A 23,427-nucleotide genomic window follows, 5' to 3' on the forward strand; every position below is an offset into this window, starting at 1 on the left:
TTGTTTTTGAAGAGCTTTGTTTACTTCAGTTCATTATGGTGTTTTTCTGTGAACACACAAAGTTTATCTCTTTATTTTACTGTAGTCTTGTTTGGCCAACTACTGCAAAAGCTTGTCTTAGCTGTTGAAATGTGAAACAGCTAGTAAACTAGAATCTTAAATCAGTGGCCTGCTCTGCTGAGCTTTCCTATTTCCAAGCAAAAAGAATTAATTCTTGTCCCTAGCACTTTGGAGATTATTTGTGGGCTAGTACTGTAGTTCATCCTAAGTTTGTTTCTTGTCTCACATTTTCTGACCTCCCCCAGCACCCATGTGTTGATACTGACAATTCTTCCTCAGACAGAAGCAGGAGTGGTTCTTATTTGGAGAAGCATCCCAAAGACACAGGGAGATAATTGTACATTTTCAGGAGGCAGTCGATTAAATCTAGTGTTTCTTAGTGGGTGACGTATGGAAGAGAGCTGGAGATGACTTTCATGACCTTTGAAGTGTGTAATTCTTGTAAAGGATAGCTAGGACAGTAATCCTGGTGCCCAGTAAGGGGTTGCTGGTTAGATAGATTCAGAAGCTGTGAAAAAAACAGCCAAGTCTGAAGAATCCAAATAACTTGGAAAACAAATTATTACAAACAGAGAAAATGGCTATGTTATGTTGTATACATTTCTTATGTATGAATATTTATTGTTTAAGGGAGCTAAGCTTCTGACAGTCTCAAATGTCACAAAATTAGAAAATAGTTTTCATCTGGTGGTACTCCATCTCTTTTGGAGACTTGATTTCTACTTTGCATGTTTACATTTGTAAACATCTACATGAAAACTAGTTATATGATGCTTTTCTTTCTGTCGCTCTTGATATTCATTGAGCTTCCTTTTGCTCCCTAGCCATTCAACCCCACCCCCCCCCGCCCCAGCTTATACTCCCCTTTTGACACTCCTCTAGACAAAGTATTTTGGTCTGGGAAAAAAGTATTTCTCAATTTAATTTGCATGATTTAAGGCGAGTGATCTCAAAGGACACTGATCTTACATCTCTCTTTGCAATATCAATTCACAGCAGAATGATGTCTCATGGAATCAAGCTTTCTCAGAAGCAAAGGAAAATGATTGCCCTGGCAGCAAAAGATAATGGATCAGTAACTAGCAGCACAGAGTCTACTATGCTAATAACCACACCACCCCCACCTACAAAAGTTGCAAAACTAGGGAATGCATGGTATGTTACAAATCAAATGTCACTTCTTTTTCTTTGGAGGGTTTTTACATTGAATAGTCTCTTAGGAGCACTTTCTTAAATAGAAATGGCCTAGGTTCTGTTCATTAAAAAGACTAGCATTGAACTATTTGTATCTACATTTGGTAGTAATCTAGAAATTCAAAGGGAGTTGGGAAATGCAGTGACTGCAGTTTAACTATTCTTGGGAATTTTGCTGTAGTGAGTCAGAAGACTGCATCCCATCTGGTTCTTGCCTGTGTATGATGTGGTATTTGCAGATAGTATCAAAGTGAAGTATAGAAAAAGAAGGTTGAGCACAAGCTCTGAAACTTAGTCAGGAAGAGATTATTGGAAAACATTATTTTTTTTTCTCTGTCAAAAACATAAAGAAAAATGTTAGCCCTTCCTGGGGGAAAGGGGTAGAAGGACTTTGGAGCAGAGCAAAGACAGACCAAAACTATAGATAACAAAGTTATCCAGGTGGCTAGGAGCTGGAGGGAGTGATGGATGCTGCTAAGAATTCTTAGGGTGGAAAGATGCATAGTGGGTTTAAAATTACTTTTAATGCTGTTTACACACAGTTTAAACATTCAAGTTAATATCACTGTATCAAATAGAAAAATGGTTTATCATCTGTTCAATGAACTAGGTTTACAACAATGAATGTAATGACGTGCTATCCTGATTCATGCTTTGTTCTTCAGTTGGCATTGGATGAAAGTATAAAGGCATAACTGTAAAAGTTGCAAACTGTGTAAATGTAATGTGTTTAATTACTGCAGAATAAATACCTATGTGCGTGCTTTTAACTTGAGTTAAATTTTGGGCAGTTCTCCCCCTTTCCCTGTTCAAGAAGGGCTTGACTTTTTTTGCAGCTTGCCTCTGTACTGGTACCCTAGAAGAGCTGTGAGCGAGTCTGCTCTCTACAGAGCTTACCTGTTTGTGCCTCGGTGGGAACAAAGCTTGCTGCATACCCACCACAGTCACTGTATTTTAAATGAAGTCTTTTTTTTTTTTTTTTTTTAGACAGTTTAGCTGTTTAAGATGCTACTGTAGTAGCTTTGCTTTTGTATTGGATAGATTTCAAATAGGAGTCTGTTTGTCAAAGGACAGGTTTATTTTCCACAGTTAGAGCTGCCTTCCTCTTGCGGTTTTGGCTCTTTTTCCTTTCATCCCTTATATGAATTGGTTTCTCCTTTCAGATATAAGAGTACTAAGCATCTGTTGGAATCTGCCTCTCTGCTATGCTCCTGTAAATTCAAAACACATTTAGCCTCACAGCTATTTAATGAGTGTATGGAGAGAAAAAAAAAAAAAAATCACATCATTAGCTGGCTGAGGAAAAGGTAGGCAGCTTCCTGGCAATACTGGTTTCCTGAGAGGCGTTCTGTGTCAAAAAGTTTAGGGTAATATGTAGAACTGTTTGCTTCTCTGCTCCATTTTATGTATCTCAGCTTTCTTTTCTTGGATGGATGCCTTTACAATCAGCACCTTGAATTTGAAGTGTCTTTAGGGCTTTTTTGAGGTTCCACATAGGTCTGTTGGTATGCTATTATCTTAGGCCATAATAATAGCAGTAATATCACAGAACATAATGATAGTAAAATAGAGCAGGTGTTCAGAATATTCATCAGTAATGTACTGGAAAACCAGTGAGAGTATGTTGTAATCATCTCAAAATCATGCATTATATATATATCTTATATACAGTTAAGACACCAGAACAAGCGTTGCTTCTCTAGTGGACACCATGCGGTACACGCAGCCTTATGGCTAAAGGGCCTTGGTATTTTACAGGGCCTATCAAGGATCGTGTCAGTCTGATCTGACATGGGCAGTTGTGTGGTGCTTTAAAGGTACTGTGACATGAAGTGTCCTTCAAGTAGTGATTCTGACAGTGATGGCTGGGTTTCCTCCAAGAGTCAGTGAAAGCAGGGACAAGAAATCTTCTCTTTAGGCATCTGTATATCATGGACTGATTATAACTAGAAAGAATAGTTATATGCCATGTATTTCCAGTGTCCAGTTTACAAGCTATAGAGGTATGTTACTCCAGTAGTTATTTACAAAAATTACCTGCCTAAGATGACCTGGTTTAAAAAATATCCAGCACACAATATTTCAAGTGAATCTAAGAAAAGGTTGAATTCTTTTGTTTTGATTTATACAAGCAGGACTTAACTATCCATCTTCTCAATTTGTTTTCAACTGTGGACACCTAATGCCAAAATATAGGGTCTCATTTATTCCCCCAGCCCACAAAAGTTATTCTGATACAACATTGGGCAAAGCCCACAATTCTGTCTTAACAGAGATATAGAATAAATTGGTTTGTACCTAAGGATTCAGACTCTGCCTGACCTCTGAACTGTAGTTGGGACCTTCACAATAGGAAAAATGATGTTTGCAAGATTTGTCTTCTGAATTCTAATAAGTGGATGAATTTCAGAATCCTTAACACTGATCCTCTCAAATGCTCCAAAGAACATGCCACCTGCTTTACACAGGTGCTACTGCCAGTCAAGCAGCAAGTTAGTTATTTGGCTGAGCTACTGGAGATGTCACAGGGCAATTATAGCTCTAAGGCTTAAAATGTGCTGGGAGAGACTGACAGTTGAATCAGATGGTGACCAACAAAGGAAATACTGAGTTTTGCTATCCTTTATTGCATTAAAAAAAAAAATCAATCCATCTACTATTTTTAATTTTACTACTAATGTTATAATTATGCATATACACTATATAACCTAACATCTACAATGATGATGTACACAGTCTTACATACACAAATCACACGGGCTCGTTCACACCCGAATTTACATGTTGCTGCAAACCACAACCCCTTTGTGCCCATCAGTGACTCAGCATGGCAGCACCAGGGAAGCCACGCTCTTGTGCAGTACCCGATAGGTGACTCGGAGGGCTGTCCACACTGATGCGAGAGGACAGCTGCAGCTGGAAGGGGTGCTGCTAATGAGGTGGACTGGTGCCTGCACAAGTCAATCCTTTTCCTCAGGCACCCAGAAAAGTCAGGAGCCTTTCTGTGATCAGTGGTCACAAGTGGGTCTTCTCTGGAGTCTTCAAGGGAACTTCCCCAGACTTGCCATGGCCTGGCTTGGACTGATGTTAGTGATCACTGGTGTAGGCACTTCATGGGTATTTTCAGCCAGTCATCTTAAATATCATCAGTTAGCTTCTGGTTTTGTTTTACTAGACATCTTCAATCTGTAGTTTTATATACTTGTCTCTGACAGACTTTGGGTATCAGGGGAAGGACCTATGGAAACCCATTCACAGGAGGATGTTTGTATAAGACATTTGTCTTTCTCTAGCCTGTTCTTGCCCTTCTCCCCTTCATAGGCAACTTTTAGATTGGAGCCTGGAGGAGGTTTTGGAGGATGTTGTGTAGCTTATCTAGTTATCTAGGCTTCTTCAGAAGGTTCGTTTTTTATGTTCCTGAAGTCCTAGTTTTCAGTGTCAGAAAAATAAATGACTCTTTAGAAGTATTTGTACTGATTGACTTAAGAACATGAGCTAGATACCTCTAGTTAAATTATTTACTTCAAAATACAGGAAATAAGATATCAAGAGAAGCTCTGATTAAAGGCATATAAAAATGCAGGGCATAACTTTCTTGATCTGACATCTGAATAGTTTGACTATTCATGCTATTCATATACTCTCTGATAGATAATTCTTTACCTATTGGATGTTATTTAATTTTTGTTCCTTGCATTTAAAAAGCAAGTACAGGCTGATTTTTTTAATATGCTTGGATAACTGTCTCTAGAAAATATATTGTGCTCTTAAGGTTCTGCTTAAACAGTTTTTGAAAGTAGCTGGGGTCTACTGTGTTGTACAAACCATTTTAAGCGGCCAGGGTGTACTTCAGGAGGATGGAATCCAGTCTGACACTCATGTGGTCACCACGCATGTTTCTGTGTGTTCCTCTGCAGCGTGCCTCTGGCTGCTGATCTGGAAAATGCTAGTATCTAAAGAGTTAGAACAAAGAACCAGTTGGAGGTATATGAATATTTAAAATTATGTCTAGCTGCTGGAAGAGAGCATTTTTTGAGTAAACTTTAAGCTGCATTAGGCGAGCCATCAATTACTTCATTGCCCCTGCTAGTTGTTTAAAGTTTGTACATAAGGTAGAATGGTAAGTGTTACTCATCTGCTCATATATTATATTTTCAAAGTTACGTTATGTAAATTCACAACAGACTATTAAAGTGCATTTGGCAATGGATTGAGCTTTCCACGCATGCAATATAGTCAAAGCCATAGAACTTGTGTTCCAATGAGGTAAGATACTCATCCTGGATGTCAGTGAGCGCACTTGCCAGAAGAGTGTGGGATCTTCCAGCTCTTTTTTGGTTGAGTAAAAGAGCCTATCATGTGCAATGTCCTACCTTTTCTACCGAAAGAAACTTCCAGTTTAATAGTTTTTTTGGGACTAAAACTATGTTTCCTCCTTTGAAGAAAAGTAGAAATCAGAAGGTGGGAAAAAAAACCCCACACTAGTAATACTTTGAGAGTATGTCATGTAAAAAGCTAGATGTTAACTTTATTACTTCTCCAAACCTACTTTGATTGAGGAAGAGGATTGTTGTTTATTTGTTTTGGTTTTTTTTTTTTTTTTTAAGCTCAGAAGAGCCTATGGCTTTTCAAGAGTGGAGGCATAAAGAAATTTGAAGTCTCTCTTAAGAATTAACAGTTGTATATTTTAATGTCTAGGTTATCAGTTTGTCAGTATTCCAGTTTATACTGAAACATCAACAGCTGTTTAAGAACTTCAAGCTTTGATATTTTGCAGTTACAGCTTAGAGAAACTTAGTCATATTGTACTTTAAAAAAAAAAAAAAGATGTAGAAATTAGTTTTTCTAATGCTACAAATTAGATAGAAATGACAGTGTATTAGGCAGTAAAAGCTGAAATTTAGAGTTGTTACTATTAGAAAAATTTGTACCAGTTTATGCTGAACCATTTTAAGCCACTGGTAATTGTTTTGGGAAGATTCACAAGCTAAGAATGATGCAGGGTTGGTTTTTTGTTTTTTTTTTTTTTTGCTTTGTTTTGCCTTTTTTTGGGGGGGGTGTTTTTTTTTTTTTATGTGGGGGTTTGGTGCTGTATTGCAAGTGAATTTGGTTGCAGTACAGAATTTTCATTAAAATGGGTAGGATACTTAAATTCTTAGTAGCATAAGAAGCTTCTGTGACAGCAGATCCCAAGGGAACTATTCGCCTACTTGGTATAGTAAGCTTGGGGAAGTTCTGGTCAAACTCTTGCCTGGACTCTTGTGTGCCAGCTGGTAGCAGTAACAGAGGATGTGCAAAATGTCTTTGGGCCTCTGCATCTGGAGGTTCCCCTTCTGCTTTCTATGCCTTCTATGCTGCTCAAGCAGTATTAAAAAACAAGAGAAAAACAACAACAAAACCCTCCAAACTTAAGTCCAGGTGGTCTAGCATGGAGTTCAGACATCATATATAACTTTGAGATGCTTTTGTTTTAAGATTTGAGAGACAATGTTGTAATATTTTAATTCCCTTATGTTAGTTATCTTAAATTGTATACAGTATAGATGTAGTTTGAAAGTCTTTGGCTTCAAATGCTTCCCTTATGTTAGCTGCACAAACAATTAAGATTGTATAGAAAGCTTGTTTTGCTTTTGTAGTGTTTATAATTGATCTCTTTTTTCTTTGAGTAGATAATGAGCTGAGCTATTTTTCCAATATGTATTTTGTATATTTGACCATGAGTGGAACTGCTGTGCTTAGTAAAGTTAAACATAAGCAAATGTACGAAGAGTTAATTACAAAATCTTGGTGAGTAAGGGGAAGACTAATGATAACTGTCTTGAATTCCATACGTAAAAAGGCTTTTGGATCAGAAAGTGTTCAGAATAGCTGTGAAGCTAAATTGCTATATTTTCATACCGGTTCATTTTTGAAAGGTGATATGCAGATGATATGTTCAATAACAGTGTCCATTGGGCAAGTAAAAGAAAATAAAGCATATCAGTTTTATGAATTTCACTGTAGATTTAAGCGATTTATAAAGTAATTTATAGAGCCTCCAGCAGGTATGAGTAACTCATTCAATATCTTGGGGAAAGAAGATCAGCTATACTTGACTTCCATGATGGTAAATTAACAGTAGTAGGACAAAAGTACTAGAGCATTGTGTGATTTATGAAAATGCTTTTCAAGGAGTAATACTATTAGACAAGATACAGCTTGTCTAAGACAAGGTGTCCGTGAAAATAAAATTGCTTCTTATGAGGACAGGCTATGGAGGGAATAGATGGAGGGGTGGTTTTTGAGTTCTGTTTTGTTTGTTTGTTTGTTTTTTCCTTCTAATGAATTTTCTGTACTACTGGCTTGTTCTGTTCTCATAGGTATTTATTTTCTGATGTTTACCTATTTGACCAAAAGTGACTTATTTTAGTGAACGGGGTCTTGCAGGCATAATGGCAAAATAAAAAGCTAAGTAATATTGTATTTTTATTTTTACTATCTGAAAAGGCCCTCTTTGCTATCTGAATCGTGGAACAGTGTGGTGTCTTGGAAAATGCAAGTATAAAATTAGTTGGTTTTGTTTGTTTGTTTTTTAAAAGGTCATCTTCATTACATTCTGCTTTGCCAAAGTCATTCCGTGATCTTGTAATGGAAGAAGAAAAATGTATGAGTGCAAATACTTCACCTGGTACTGGTATCAAAAGAGCTGGATATAAAGGAACTGAGGATTCATCAGTCCAAAACACCATAAGGTAAGAGAGCAATCTTCTCCTAATTAATCAACCATTATAGAAGAACCACAGTAACCTGTTTAAATTCTGCTGAAATAAGAAAAAAAAAAAATCCTATAAGCATTCTTTTAATTATTCTGCTAGTAGGATTTTATTAACAGAGTACTCTTGTGAATAGGAAGCTTAAAGACTAAAGCAATTTAATGCCACTGCTAATATTTTGTTTGAGGTTCCAAGTGTTTGTGTCTGTATGTATGGACATGTGTATATGTGTGTGTGTATTATGTGTGTATATATATATATTTATATATGGACATAAACCCTTCAGGCTCCAAACAAAATGTGTGTCTATGTGTGTGCATTTGTATGTGTATATATGTATAAAAATGATAAACCTATATTTTTCTGACTTCTGTAGAAATTAGATATTCTTTAGCATTCAGATATGATGTGCATGAAACAGAATTTGCTTAGGAGTATTTCTGTGTGACCACTGAGTGGATAAAATCAGTTTATTCAAACATAGTTCTGGCATTTCTGGATCTGAGTTTTCTTATAAGCTGACTTAATTGTTTAGGTGCAATTTTTCATGGATTAATATGGCTTACTGAAATATTAATGCATTGGTTATGTCCGTGTATTGTAATTACTGGGGGACCACAATTCTAAGGACAAAAATAACTTGTTCTGAGGTGCACATTAAATATGTCTAGTTATTAGACAATATTGCTCTTTGGTCATACTATTTTAGCCACACATCCTCTTGCTACCTCCAGTGAAACGTCTGTTTTTGGGTTAAAATAACCATCTGAGCTGAGGAAAGAAATCTTAGCCTTATTCCTGAAGGTCTCTGTGAGTGAGTTTCCCATCCACCTGCATGTCTTCTCCCTATCATCAATAACTTTGAGTGCTATGGATTTAAAAATATTTATGAGACGGAGGGCCTGAAAATCTTACAGACTTTCCCACCCACCATCTGGAAGCAGTGCAGGCCAGCTGCATCAAGGTGGTAGGACTGCCTGGGTGGTGGTCTCACAGAATCACAGAATGTTGGGGATTGGAAGGGACCTCGAAAGATCATCTAGTCCAATCCCCCTGCCAGAGCAGGAACCTAAACGTAATCACACAGGAAGGCGTCCAGGCGGGTCTTGAATGTCTCCAGAGAAGGAGACTCCACAACCTCCCTGGGCAGCCTGTTCCAGTGCTCTGCCACCCTCACTGTAAAGTAGTTTTTTCTCAAGTTTAAGTGGAACCTCCTGTGTTCCAGCTCACACCCATTGCTCCTTGTCCTATCGTTGGGCATCACTGAGAAGAGCCTGGCTCCATCCTCATGACATTTGCCCTTAACATAATTGTAAACATTAATTAGGTCTCCCCTCAGTCTCCTCTTTTCCAAGCTAAAGAGCCCCAGCTCCCTCAGCCTTTCCTCATAAGGGAGATGCTCCACTCCCTTAATCATCTTCGTGGCTCTAATCATCTTCGTCTCCCTGGCAAGGGCACAGCCCCGCTGTGCCAGAGTGAGGTGAGCAAGGGCAGACTCCGTGGTGGAAAGCAGGGTGAGCCACAGTCAGTGAGCGCAGGCAGGTCCATTGGGATGAGGCAGAGCTGAGGTAAAATCTGCAAGTCAAGTCTGACTCAGAAACAGCAAGGCTGGGCTTGGGCAAAGCTGCAGCGTAGCTCAAGAAAGGCCTAGGACTGAGGGACTGAGCTTAAATGCAGCTCCTGAGTAAAGAGAGGGAACCCCTGTGAGCCTTTGCACAGCTCTTCCTTACAATTTTGCTGTGTTCATAGCTGCCTGACTCAAGTTTACGCAGCTGTGCTGAGGAAGAAGAATTTGGAGAGCCCGTTGGTGCACAGGAAGATGTGACACCCGTTACCTCCTAGTTTTTCTTACGAACTTGTGTTCCATTCCCCTCCAAAAACTCTCCACCCCATAAAGAAAAGAAAGTTCTGCTAGGCCTCCCTCTTGGTTACTCAGCTTGGATAGAAACTGGTATTTCTCTAGAACAGAAGTAGTATGTGTCCTATTGGTAGATGAAGAACAAAATGAAAGTAGAAACATAGGAATATGATGTATGGGATGGTATTAGAGTAGGAGAGAAGTAGGAGAGAAGTAGGAGAGAAGTAGGAGAGAAGTAGGAGAGAAGTAGGAGAGAAGTAGGAGAGAAGTAGGAGAGAAGTAGGAGAGAAGTAGGAGAGAAGTAGGAGAGAAGTAGGAGAGAAGTAGGAGAGAAGTAGGAGAGAAGTAGGAGAGAAGTAGGAGAGAAGTAGGAGAGAAGTAGGAGAGAAGTAGGAGAGAAGTAGGAGAGAAGTAGGAGAGAAGTAGGAGAGAAGTAGGAGAGAAGTAGGAGAGAAGTAGGAGAGAAGTAGGAGAGAAGTAGGAGAGAAGTAGGAGAGAAGTAGGAGAGAAGTAGGAGAGAAGTAGGAGAGAAGTAGGAGAGAAGTAGGAGAGAAGTAGGAGAGAAGTAGGAGAGAAGTAGGAGAGAAGTAGGAGAGAAGTAGGAGAGAAGTAGGAGAGATTTGGAGAGTATACATGATGGGTGAGTGGGCGTTCTTCAGGAACAGAGAGATAAAGCTGAAGTTATTGTGAGTGGAGATGTAGGGACAGGAAGCACAAATCTGCAGAAAAACAGGTATGATTAATTTTATTGCTAGCAAAATTATAAAGCTTTTCATCCTATGGGAGATGGCAAGGGCTGGTGATAAGGGAATTTGCACTGGATGCTATTATTAGCTTTGTCACACATGCTCTGTGATCTTCATAAAGTAATTTATTTTCCTTTTGCATTGCTCTGTCTAGTCTGTGCAGTCTGGCCAGTCTGCACGCTCTCCAAGTGGATTATTTGAGATGAATCCAGACCTAATACGTTAGCTGTCTGAAAATGATACATTAAGCTAGTGGCAGCCTAGATGACTAGATTGTCTGTAATCAGTTGGAAAAGATGGCACTTCCAGAGCTATTTCAGGTTGTTTTCAATTGTGTCTGAAGATACTTACTTCTCTCTATTAGGTATAAAGAGCCTAGATGACTAGTTCGTCTGTCTGAAAGTTAGGAGTTGAGTTTCTAGTTTGAGGTAATTTTATTCTTTGACTGTACAGTTCCTGTCACAGTAGGCTCTGGTTTTTGCCTGCAGCATTCAATTACTATTTCTGTGAAGATTAATTATCCACACCCTTACCCCTTCCTTTTTAAGGAAAGGGAATTACATGTGTGTAGAGCATAAGTAATCTTAATCTGTTGGTGTCAGCTTTTCTGATGGGACGCTGAAGATACTTGTGTGGCTACTGTTCCTGCTTTGTCTTTTTTCTTTGGATAAACTGTGCAGTAATTACACTGACAATTTTCTTAAGTCTCTGGATGAGGGGTTTTTGGTGGTTGCATAAACACTCTTCCATATATTGTCACCGTCCAATTTATGCAACCCAGAAGTTTTCTGTAGATGAAGCATGTCATGAATGTGGAGATGTGAGCTGGATTCAGTCCAGAGGTAGATCAGCCCAAAAGCTGAGCTGTGTGGATGTGGCTGCATTGTTTCCAGGGACAGCTCCGCCTTGGGAGTTAGGCTGTGCAGCTGTGCATGTGTAACTCATAGTCCAAGCGCGAAACATAGGCCTGACATGACTTAACTTTGTTGTGGCAGCCTGGGTTGTCTTCACTGTGTTACTCCAGGGAGCAGTGAAGAGTCTTGGTGGAAACAAGTCTTTGTGGCTTTGTGTGGGAATGGCCTAGTTCTGGCATGGCTAATAATGAGCTAATAAGTAGCACATGACTCAAATGGTACAACAAAACCCAAGAGATTCTGCAGGAGACCAGGCTTTGTGTTCCTTTTTTGAGAGCAGTCGTTAGATCAGGGAGGCACCGGAACTGGCTTCAAATGAACAAATCCTCAAGAAACACAAGGGAGCTGAGTGCTGGGACATCTTGGTGGCGGTGCAGGAGTCATGGCAAGTTCAGCCAACTGAGTTAATCAGGTTGGTTCAGTACTGATGGTACTTGTCTGGTTTGTTTCTGTGCAGAACCACTTATGTCTCTGCATCAGTCTTTAATTTTCAAGACTTCCAGGCTTCCAAGTTCTATATTTTTGAGGCTTTTATTTTTTTTCCTGTATATGCTAGCTTCCTATTTCCCATCTGTTCCATTTCTCCTAGTTATTTTGATGCCAGCTGAGGAATTAATCTAGCATGTTGAAATATCTGCAGTTGATTTAATATCTGGACTGAGTGTCTTGCTAGCAAGAAACACAGATGTACTTATGTGCAGACAGCTTCAAAATATCTGAACTGCTTCCTACGTTTTAAAACCACATTTAAACTGAGGGAGATGACACAGGTATTTAAACTTACCCTTTAATTGATCACTACAGTGTACTGTGACACTGAAATGGTTGATTCCAGTTTTCTTTAAATTTCTGTTGTGGTGGGTTTTTTGGCTGTTGTTTGGAGTTTTTGGTTTGGTTTTTGTTTTGTTTTGTTTAGAAGTCTTACTCTGGAAAGAACTTTTTATCAGTACTGAAACAGGCTTGTTAATATACATGGATTCATTTATAGTAGTGCTGTGAGTCCTTTGGATTGTGAGTGGGAAGAAAACCGTAGCTGTCAAATGGACTGGATAGGTGTCGGTTACTGTGAAATGTGCAGGCAGGTGAGCATTACTGAAGCAAGTGGAAAAAGAGATAAAGTTGAGAGATAACACCAGAATAAAGGCATTTCATAAGTTGTACAAACTTGCTCTTAATGAAACAAACCAGCAAGCAAAAAACTGTCTTTGTCTCCTCTTCCACTTCCTTCCTTTTCTCTGGTTCTTTTCTGGTTTTTATTATGTTATTATCTTTCTTAAGTACAGTAAAAGCTGGAAGCTGATTTATCTAGATTCAGCTAAAAAGTAGTTCCCTGCTGTTGAAATCATAGAATAATTTAGATGGTCTAGTTCAGCTGCCTGCTCAAAAGAAGTCAAACTAGATCACAATGCTCAGTCTGGTCCAGTTGAGCTGTGACTGCTTCCAAGTATGAAGATACCCCAGTCTTTCTGGGCAACGTGTTCCAGTGTATGATCATCCCCATAGTGGGATTTTTTTTTCCTTATGTCTAACTAGGATTTCCTGTTTTGCAGCTTCTGTGTGTTGCCTCTTACTCTGTCGCTGTGCAAGTCTAAGAAGATTCTTGCTGCACCTTTTCTGTACTCTGCAGTTAGGTAGTTGAAGACAGCTGTGAGATCTCCCCTTTTGCCGCTTTCTTTTAGAATCAACAAAGCACAGTTCTTCCTGTTGTGTGTTCCAGCCCCTAATCTTGGTGACCCTCCACTGGACTTATTCCAGCCTGATAGCATCCCTCTTGTATTAAGGAGCCCAAAACTGGGTATGATACTCTGTATGTAGACTAAAGAACCCAGCATAGAAGGAAAGAATCGCTTCCTTTGACTGCCTGGCTACACTCTTGCTCGTACAGCGCAGCATGCAGTTGGCTGCCTTTGCTGCAAGGGCACGTGCCGATTCATCTTTGACTTGCTGCTGCCAGGACTCTGCAGAGCTGCTCTTTAGCCAGTCAGCCCCTGGCACGAACTGCTGTGTGAGGCTGTTCTTTTCCAAATATAGGACTTTACACTTGCTTTTGAAATTCTTCAGTTCTTGTTTGCACATTTCTCCAGCCTCTTGAGGGTCTTCTGAATGGCAGCCTGGCACCCAGAATGTGGACTGTTGCACTCTCCCCATCCATCTATGGCCTTTCTTGAGAGTGTACTCTGTTCTGCCAAAGTTGCTAAACAGGACTGGTCCCAGTATCATTCCCTGAGGATCACCACTAGTACTTGGTTTCCAGTTGGACTTTGTACAGCTAATCCGCAACCCCTGAAGCCCTTCAATACAGCCCGTTTTCCTACTCACTACGTATTTCAGACTGAGTATAAGAATATGGCAACAGAAAATGTCAAAGGCCTTGCTGAAGCCAAGGAACATGATATCCACTGCCAGCGCCTGTCATCCTGTCACAGAAGGCAATCAGGTTGGTCAGATACAATTTGCCTTGTGTCATAAATCCATGCTGGCTGTTCCCATTTGTCTTCTTCTCCCACATGTACTTAGAGATTACCTCCAGAAGGGTTTGCTCCACAACCTTCCTCAGGAGTAAGGTGAGACTGATCAGTCTGTAGTTCCCTGTATCCTCCTTCTTGAAAAGGAGTATAATGTTTAGCTTTTTCTAGTCATCAGGAAGCACCTGTGGTTGTTTAGTTTGTTTTTCTTCTTGCTAATACGGAAACCCTTTCTTTTATCCTGCACACCCCTCAGTTGTTTCAGCTCCAGCTGGGGATTTGCTCTTACAACTCTGTCCCAGTACACAGAAGTAGTATTTCTATTTCCTTTGGTGTAGACTGTCCCCACTACCACTGTTCATTTATGTCCTTTTTGAATTTGGAGTCCATTGAGATTTGCCTTTTCAATCCTGCCAACCTTCTGCCATGCTTGTTTGACTTAAGACACATTGAAAGGATCTGGTTTTGTGTTTGGAGGAGCTGTCCTTGTATATCAAAATTCAGTCCAGATACTGTCTGTATGAAGTGTAGTCATTCTCTCTAGTTCTTTCCTTTGCCAGGTTAGAGGTAGTCTTTAATCTTTTCTCAGATGATCAGTGGAAGACTCAATATCAGTTATTCTTCTCTGCATCTATGACAGTTTAGATTATTCTTACTTGAACATAGGAGACCAAAACTGAAAGCTTGTCCAAATAAGCTTTGTCCAGTGTGGTGTATGTTGGCAAAAGTATTTGTTTTAAAGGGAAACAACTTTGTTTTTTACCCAACCACATGCTTCTGATTCGTTATCATGGTCAGTACACCCCAGATTCTTCTTTTTCTCTTCAAGCTGGAAAATTCCCACTTTATAGCTACTACAGCCTTCACTTCTTTTGTTTTGTACTTTTGAATCTGCTCTCCCATTGCTTCGTTCCACAGTCATACTGTTCATTTTTATCCTTTGCTTAATTAGTAGCATCTCTTACCATTGTCTACTGGTTTGATCTTTGCTGCTTATTGTGTCCACCAACGTTAACTTAGTTATTTTTCTTTTAGTTAACTTATTCTCTAAAATAATAATTAACCCAACTGTAAAGTGAGTAAGGAGTTAGTGAGGTATGAGAGATATGAGAAACTTATTTGAAAAAAAAAATGTTATGTGGTAGTTGACTCAGTGTCTTACAGAATTCCCATATTCTTTTATCACGCTTGGCTGGCATAACTCGATACCTTTCTTAAATAAAATAGAATTGTCTAACCTGCCATTTTTAACAAAGATAAATCTGGAAAAACAATGTACAAGATACTGATTTATTACCTTTTTTCCATTTTTAACTATTCTTCAACGCTTATGGAAAAAGCATGGTGTATTACTGAGGTCAAAATAAAGGAAGTGCACCTATATAGATAATCTGGAGAATGGTACAGCAGGTTTCACCACTCTTGCCATGGAGCTGTTGTTTCATGTGTCAGTTCTTTCAAAGCTCTGGAATAGCAGTTATCTAGAAATGTCCAGTTTGGAAAGTACCACACCTTTTTGGTTTCCTTTCCATGGAGTATGCCACTGGCTGTCCTGCCAGTGTCTGATATGATCACCATTACTGAAAATGGAGGGGAAAGATCGTCTTGACTAGCATGAGCTGTGCTTTCCTGGTGGAAACACAGAAGCAATACGACCTGGCAGAACGTATATCTGCTGCGTTTGATTCAAGGGAGTGACACTGTAGAAAGCCTCTTTTAAAGTCCAGTGTTATGCCCTGGCAGCTGTTGCTGCAGATACATGTATATTTTTCTCTGAGCAGTTAAATTTCTGTTCATTCTATTCTTTGAGTAATTGGCTGTTTGGTGGGCAGAATTATATTTTGTCAGAAAAAGCTGGGCATGGTTCATTTAAATGACATTTTTGATGATTAATGTTTCATTTCATATTTTTTGAGACCTTGCCCTCATTGCTTAGCAGTAGGAGTCATGGTTCTTGTTGTCTTTGGAATTGTGTTCTGGGGAAAATATTCTAGGCAGAGAACTTAGCAGTTACTGGAATTCTCTTAGCTTTCTATAGATTTTTCCTCTTTTCCAAGAGTTTGTGGCCACTTACAGAGGATTACCAAATCCTTAAAGAAAATTGAAACTGATTTATTGAAATACCAACACCCTTAGAGTTTTTCACAATCCCATGTAATAATTCAAAAAGTCTGCTAGCATTTCACAGTATGCTGTAACACTCTTAAGAGTTCTGGAAATCTCAAAAGTTGCCAAAGATAGGTATTAAATCACAAGAATGGGTCCCTCCCTTCCTACTGATGTAGGATTTTTCTGACAAATATACTTGTCTCTGAAGGCATACAATATACTAAATGTGACTTCTTTTTGTTGAAAGGTTAACATTTTGCAACTAAATAAAATATCTTCCATTTGGGAACTATTGGTATTTCAGGATTTTTTTTTTCTTTTTTCAATTCTGTTAATTCTAGTTTTATGCTATTCTCGTGAATGTGGGAGATGGTTGCAGGTTTTGTACTGAAAGTCCATAATTTCTGGGCTTACACTTGAGGAAATAATTTACTAGTGCTATTGTAGCACTGTTTTTTTCACATGAAATGCTTAATTTGAATACAGGATAGTTGTTTGTGGGATTTTTTTTTTTTGTTTTGTTTTTGGTTTGTTGTTTTTTTTTTTTAATCTTGAAGACATATTATTTTAATATTAATTGCAAAAATCTGTAGTCAATGCTGTTAGTGCATGACTCGGTTGACTATTTTACATGTAAAACCCTTGTGCAAATTCCAAATGTAAGGAAATGTCAGAATTAATGGTCAAGCTGAAAATCCATTAAGTTCTGGTAGTCAGAAATGAACATCAGTGTCTCCTCTAGTCATAGTGTCACACTTAAAGACTAATTCAGCATGACATCCTAATGCTTTCTTCTGGAAAAACCTTGCACATTTTTAATTGCCTACTATATATTTGTACTTCACAGTAAGGTGTAGAAGAATGCTCTGTCAGTGATTGTCACTTTCCTTTCCTACCTTTTCCCAGGTGCACCACTAGAAGTAGTCCAAGTCTGGAAGACCATGTTCTGGATTCTCCACAACTTGAGAGTCAGAAGTAAGTTTGATAGTGGCTTAGATTCTGGAGCTTGTTTTCTGTGCGTTGTGCTGATCTTGTTCTTGGTCTTGCCTTGTAACGTCATTTGTTTTTTGGTTTGGTTTTTTTTTTTTTTTTTTGCAGTCCTTGGTTATCAGCATCACCAATTAGCTCTCCTGTGATGGCACCTGTCATGTTTTCAGCTATTGTAGAGGAAGAGCTCCAGCAAGAAGCTGCTCTTATAAGAAGCAGAGAAAAACCTTTGGCTTTGATCCAGGTAAAGTGCTAAGTTACTGCAGCTGTGAAGTAACACAAGGAGTTTCCAATGACTGTTTCAGAAATCAGTTTTTAGGATTAATTATGTATTGGTACACTTAATATCATTTACATAATTATATTAAATATTGTTTAATAATAACTTCACGTTGCTATTTTATAAGGTAGGCCTATATTAAAGTCAAATTGACCACTGAGTCCATGATTAGTGCATTCAGAGCATCAGAGAATGGTTGAGGTTGGAAGGAAACTCTAGAAATTGTGTATCCAGACCTCTGCTCAGAGCAGGGTCAGTTAGAGCAGGTTGCTCAAAGCCATGTCCAGGCAGCTTTTGAATATCTACAAAGGTGGAGACTCCATGGCCTCTCTGGGAAACCTATTCCAGTGTTTGACCACCCTCTCAGTAAAAAAGATTTTTATATTTAAATGCAATTTTCCGTATATCAGTCTGCGACCATTGCGTCTTCTCCTGTCACGGGGCACAAGTGAGAAGAGTGTGGCTCAGTCGTGTATCTCCCGTCAGATATTTATACACTTGGAGATCTCCCTAAGCCTTCTGTTCTCCATGCTAAACAACTCCAGCATTCTTAGCTTCTCCTCATATGTCAGATGCTCCAAGCTCTTTATCATTTTTTTTTATTCCTTCACTGGACTGTCTCCAGTATGTCCATGTCTCTCTTGTACTGGCGAGTCCAGAAGTGGACCCAGCACTCCAAATGTGTCTCACCAGTGCTGAGTAGAGGGGAAGGATCACCCATCTCAATCTACTGGCAAAGCTGGCCCTCACAGAGCACAGGAGGCTGTCACTCTTCTTTGCCACATGAGCACATTGCTCATTAATAGTCATCTTGTCCACCAGGATCCCAGATCCTTTTATGCTAAGCTACTTTACAGCCTGGTGGCCCCCAGTGTGTGCTGGTGCTTGCGTTTATTCTTCAGGGGCTGAACTTCACATTTGCCTTTGTTGAACTTCATGAGATACCTCTTAGCCCATTTCTCCAATGTGTCTGGGTCCCTCTAATTGGAAGCACAATCATCTGGCCTACCAGCCACACCTTCCAATTTTGTATTGTCTACAACCTTGCAGAGGGTGCACTCTGTCCCATCATGTGGGTGATTAACAAAGATACTAAACAGTACTGGCCCTAATCTCAGGCTCAGTATTGGTGCTAGCGAGTGGCCTCTAGCTGGACTTTGTGCTACTGATCACAAGCTTTTGTGATCAACAGTTCAGCCAGTTTTCAGTCTGTCTCACTGTCCATTTATATTTTACGTACTTAAGCTTGTCCACTTAAGCTCTTAGTCTGTACTTAAGCTCTACCACTTTCCTAGGGATGAAGATGAGGGTGACTGGTAAGTAGTCACCCAGATCCTCCTTGCCCTTCTTGAAGGTAGCAATGACATTTACTTCCTTCCAGTCCTCAAGAACCAACCCTTGTTGCTACATCCTTTCAAAGATTTTTTTTTTTTTTTTTTTGAGAGTGGGCTTGCGGTTATATTGGCCAGCTCTGATCTCAGGGGCATGGGATTGCTGAAAGCTGATCTTAACACTAAGGACCAAGATGAAGGTGGCTGTTAGTTCCCCAGCCTTTTCCATGTCCCGTGTCATTCAGCAGTGGGCTCATGTTGTCTTTTTGCTGCTATAGAAGCCTTTCTTCTCGCCCTTCATGTCCCTTGCCAGATTCAACTCCAGATGGACTTTGACTTTGCTAGTTCTGTTCCTGAGTGCTCAGACAGTGTCTATATTTTCCTTCTGGATCACCTTTTTCTGCTTCCACTTCTTGTATGCTTCCTTTTTGTTTGAGTTTTGTTAGGGGCTCTTTTTTCATCCATGCAGGCCTCCTGCCACTCTTGCTTGGCATGGACCATTCTTGAGCTTGGAGGAGGTTGTCCTTAAAATCAACCAGCTGTCCTGGACCCCTCTTCTTTCCAGGGCCATATCCCATGATTTTTTTCTAAGCAGGTCCCTGAACAGATCATAGTCTTCTCTTCTGAAGTCCCATGTTGTTATCCTGCTATGTGTCTTGATCCCATCTCTCAGGATCCTGAACTCCTCTATCTCATGGTGATTGTAGCCAAGACTGCCCTCGACCTTCTCACCCCTGACCAGTCCTTCTTTGTTTGTAAGTATGAGATCCAGTAGAATGGCTCCCTTTGTCAGCTTCTTGATCATCTGTGTTAGGAAGTTTTCCACCAATGCAAACCTCCTGGAGTGCTCGTGCCCTGCTGTGTTGCCTTTCCAGCAGATATCAGGGTAGCTCAAGTTTCCCATGAGCAGCAGGTCCTGCAAACATGAGATTTCTTCAAGTTGTCTGAAGAAAGCCTCATCTACTACCTCTTCCCGATGAGGAGGTCTGTAGCAGACAGGCATTCAGGACCGGTAAAGCAAGTTCATAACTGTGCTACTGGTGTAACTGTAGATCTGACACTGACATAGATGTTCTTTTTTCCTTGCAGATCGAGGAGTGTGCTATTCAAGATTTATTAATCCACTATGAAGCTTTTGACAACCCTGATGAATTTGTGACTGTTGAAAGGGCTCCTCAGGGACCTATAGCAGCACCTATGTGGAACAAGCACTAATTTATACTGTTCACAGTCCATGTTGTTTGTGCACTTTTGAAGTTCTAATTCTTGTTAGAGGTAGAATGGGACTGGAAGAACAGGAATAATGTAATTTTTAACATCAGCATTAAAACACTGCACATAATCACTAGGTATTTGTTAGAGAGAATGGGATTAATTTGTTCACGGTGTCTTTTACCCACAGTATATATTGTACGTATGTTTTGAAAGAATTTCTTTAACAAGACATGTTATTAAGAATACATGGAGCTGTAGATTGGAAATGCAATTGCTAATCTTAAATTGTGAGGGTTTTTTGTTAAATTCACAGGTGGCTGAAAAACGAGTGCTTATTTTGTGTTTTAATGTGGAATTGAGTGTGCAGAATTATACATCTTTAAAGTTTGGGGGGGGGGGGATATGTTCTTCAGAGCTTTCTGGCAAATTGGAAATATTGGAAAAAGTTTGTGCTTTGAACTTCATGTAAAATTGCAGTTTGGTAATGCAGTTTTCCTTAAGTTATGTAAGTACTGGTTCTCTGATTGTTGTGGCCAGTACTTTTTACTGTCATGTTCCACGATGAACCTCTGGGCTGTACCAAAGTGCCCTGCCATTGCCTGCTCTCAGTTCAGTTGTGCATGTTTTTTCACTGTTGTGAGACTGGCCTTTGAGCAAGTCAGCTCTGTTGTGAAGTAAAGCACACAGTTGAATAGAACATGGTGGCACTTAATTAGCTCATCTGTAGTCTTACTCTGGTATATATGGTACAGTTTTAGAACCACTGTGTTTAAGGTACAATTCACTTGAAGTGCTGAGGAAATGAAGATCTGTGTATTCATTGTTAAAGCTGTAGGGATGAATGCTTGACTGTGGAATTTGCAAACACCTAACCTTCTAAGATTATCATAGGTGGCTTTCAGTATTGTGCGTTCCAAAGTTCTCTGTGCCTGGTTTAAACAAATTTATATATATATATATATAAAAGGAAAAAAAAAAAGTAGCCTTATCTACAATATTCTGTCTAGTTTGTCTGTTTGTGTAGCTGTGCTTGAACTTGTACTTTTTCAATAGTATTGGTACTCATGAACTCTGGAAAACTGGAATTGAACAGAGCTACAAAAGATGAATGTAGAGAATTGATCACTGTGTGATAAAAGAGTTGAATCTTGAAAAAAACCCCGTATGTAGATATGTCTAATGGTTTCAGGTCAAGCTACACCAAAAATCCCCCACAAAAATTGTAAACAAATGGCAATAAATCATAAAATCTTGATTTATACAAAGTTAGTATACTTTTATGTACTGTCTATATATATTCAGTAGATAACTATAGAGTAATCTAAAAATATTTCTTTTGTGTATAAAACAAGAACTGTAGGCATTTTGAAGGTACACAGGCAAAGGAAGATGTAGCTTGTAATTTTAAGTTCTGTTGGTGATTCATTCACTATACTGATGAGAATACTTGTGTTAAATGCTTTACTTAATGCACTGCAGGGCCCTGGGGCCTGATGAAACTGTCCTTCTGAATTAAAAGAAAGCTTATGTACTGTTAGAAATAGCTATAAAAGCAGTGGGCCTTTCCAGGTATGAACACAAGTTGTTCTCAAATATAAAATTATTGTAAAGTTGCTAATTTGCATTTTTTTTTCCAAAATTGATTACAATATGCTGTTTAAAATTTCATTTTCCTGTCATTGTAAGAGGATTCATGCTTCCACAGTGCCAAGTAGCTTGACTTTTAAGTTCTGGGTTTATTGCTGCAGTTTGCTTATGCATTGTCACTGGTTATATTTAATATTCAAAAAACAAAGTGAGGAATGATCATTGTACCACTCTTCTGAAGCTGAGAACATATTTTAAACTGTTGTGTTAGAACAGCTTAAAGTTAAGGCTAAAACGTGTCATGGAAAGCTGAAGATTTCATTTTTATTTAACTTCCTTAAAACTTGGAAATTAACAGAGTTTAAAATTTAAAATTATAGTGGAAGCAGAAACAAAAATTTCAAAATCCCTCAATTACAGTACACATGAAAACCCAAACAAAAATCCAGAACAAAGCAGTTGCATCAACAGATGTAAATGTCTCTCTGTGGAAGTGGTAGAACTTTAAATTTTCTTCAGTTATGTACTTTGCTTTGTTGGAAAACTATCCTTCCTCAGTATTAATGTGAGGTCAGTCTATATTGTTTGTATAGGCGTGACAATTGTATCATCATTGAGATTAAAAGCAACCTCTGGAGATTGCCCAGTCCAACTTCCTAAGAAGTTAGAAGCCAGAGAAGGTTTCTTAGGCCCTGTCTACTCAGGTTTTGAGTGTCTCCAAGAACAGAGCCTCCACAAGCTCTCTGGGCAACCTGTTTTAGTGTTTAACCATCCTCACAGTAAGAAAGCATTTTTATATGTAAACAGAATTTCCTGTGTTACAGTCTGTGCCCTTTCTTGACTCTTGTCCTGTCACTGGGCACCACTGAGAAGAAACTGTCTCCATCTTCTCCCCTGCTCCTCCATCAGGTACTTACACGCAGTGTAAGATCCCTCTGAACCTTCTCTTCTCCAGCCTGAGCAGTCCCAGCTCTCTCAGCCTCTCCTCATATGTCAGTGCTCCAGTTGTCTGTGGTGTCCTTTGCTGGCCTCTCCAGTATGTCCATGCTCACCATGAGTGCTATTTTACCACATGCCTCCTGGAGAATATTTAGGGGCATTTTAAGAGTTTTCAAACCTAAGCAATTCTGTTTATGGCTGTTTGCTATATAATAGCAGATCAATATTCATCTAGTGAAATGAGTTGCGGCTCACTTCATTCAATAGTGAGTGTCCAGTAATTTTAATGATCTTTGGAAATGTGCCTATGGACATTACATTTGCTTTCTCTCTTAATGGATTTTCAGATTAACTCCTTCAAAATCTTGTCACTTTTTTTTTTTTTTTTACAATCCTACTTTTTTGTTTTAGTCTATCAGAACTCAGAATTCCTAAGGCCAAAGAAATAAGTGTATGTGTTAATAACTGTATAGGTAAATAGAAGTATAATCATTAATCTGTCTAGAGATCTTCTATATGTCAGCTGAGTGAATGTTCATACTTTGATTTCTTCTGGTTGTTTTCCTAGAAGAGGAAAAGCATTGACAAAAATTTACTAAATTACAAATTTAACTTGTGTAAATCTTAATGATACCTTCCTACCATATGCACTTTAACTGAATTCTCCCTCCCCCTCAGCCCCGCTGCAATCGGTACATCATTTATAGGTGGCAACAGGACATTTCACTTATATATTCTATAGTGAAAGTATTCACAAAGTCTGTACTGAAGTTTTCTGCTACAGTCAAATTATGGAACTGAACTTCTTTAAATGCCTTTGGATGTCAAATGTGTCCGTCTGTGTCCCTGCCCCCATTTAAAAAAAAAAAAGAAAAAAAAGTGCTTGCAGTAGGGAAGTAATACAGAAAGTGACTCTTTGAGCTTTTTGACAGTGCTCAACTTGAGAAGTTCATTGATTATTCTACTGTTGAATACAATCTGAACTCTTTC

General features: G+C 39.1%; 1 protein-coding gene across 1 annotated transcript in view; it reads left to right on the plus strand.

Moving 5' to 3' along the window:
- Positions 1-20,077, plus strand: part of IBTK (inhibitor of Bruton tyrosine kinase) — a gene marked incomplete at its 5' end in the record, with an annotated part of 40,300 nt that extends 20,223 nt beyond the window's left edge. Inside the window, 5 exons of the mRNA XM_010162082.1 lie at positions 1,057-1,215; positions 7,833-7,985; positions 17,005-17,073; positions 17,197-17,329; positions 19,786-20,077. Of these exons, the coding sequence (XP_010160384.1) occupies positions 1,057-1,215; positions 7,833-7,985; positions 17,005-17,073; positions 17,197-17,329; positions 19,786-19,911 (640 nt within the window). The remainder of the gene's footprint in view (positions 1-1,056; positions 1,216-7,832; positions 7,986-17,004; positions 17,074-17,196; positions 17,330-19,785) is intronic.
- Between the last annotated feature and the right edge of the window lie 3,350 nt (positions 20,078-23,427).

Source organism: Antrostomus carolinensis, unplaced genomic scaffold (assembly GCF_000700745.2).
Source record: "Antrostomus carolinensis isolate BGI_N321 unplaced genomic scaffold, ASM70074v2 scaffold1942, whole genome shotgun sequence".
Taxonomy (NCBI): domain Eukaryota; kingdom Metazoa; phylum Chordata; class Aves; order Caprimulgiformes; family Caprimulgidae; genus Antrostomus; species Antrostomus carolinensis.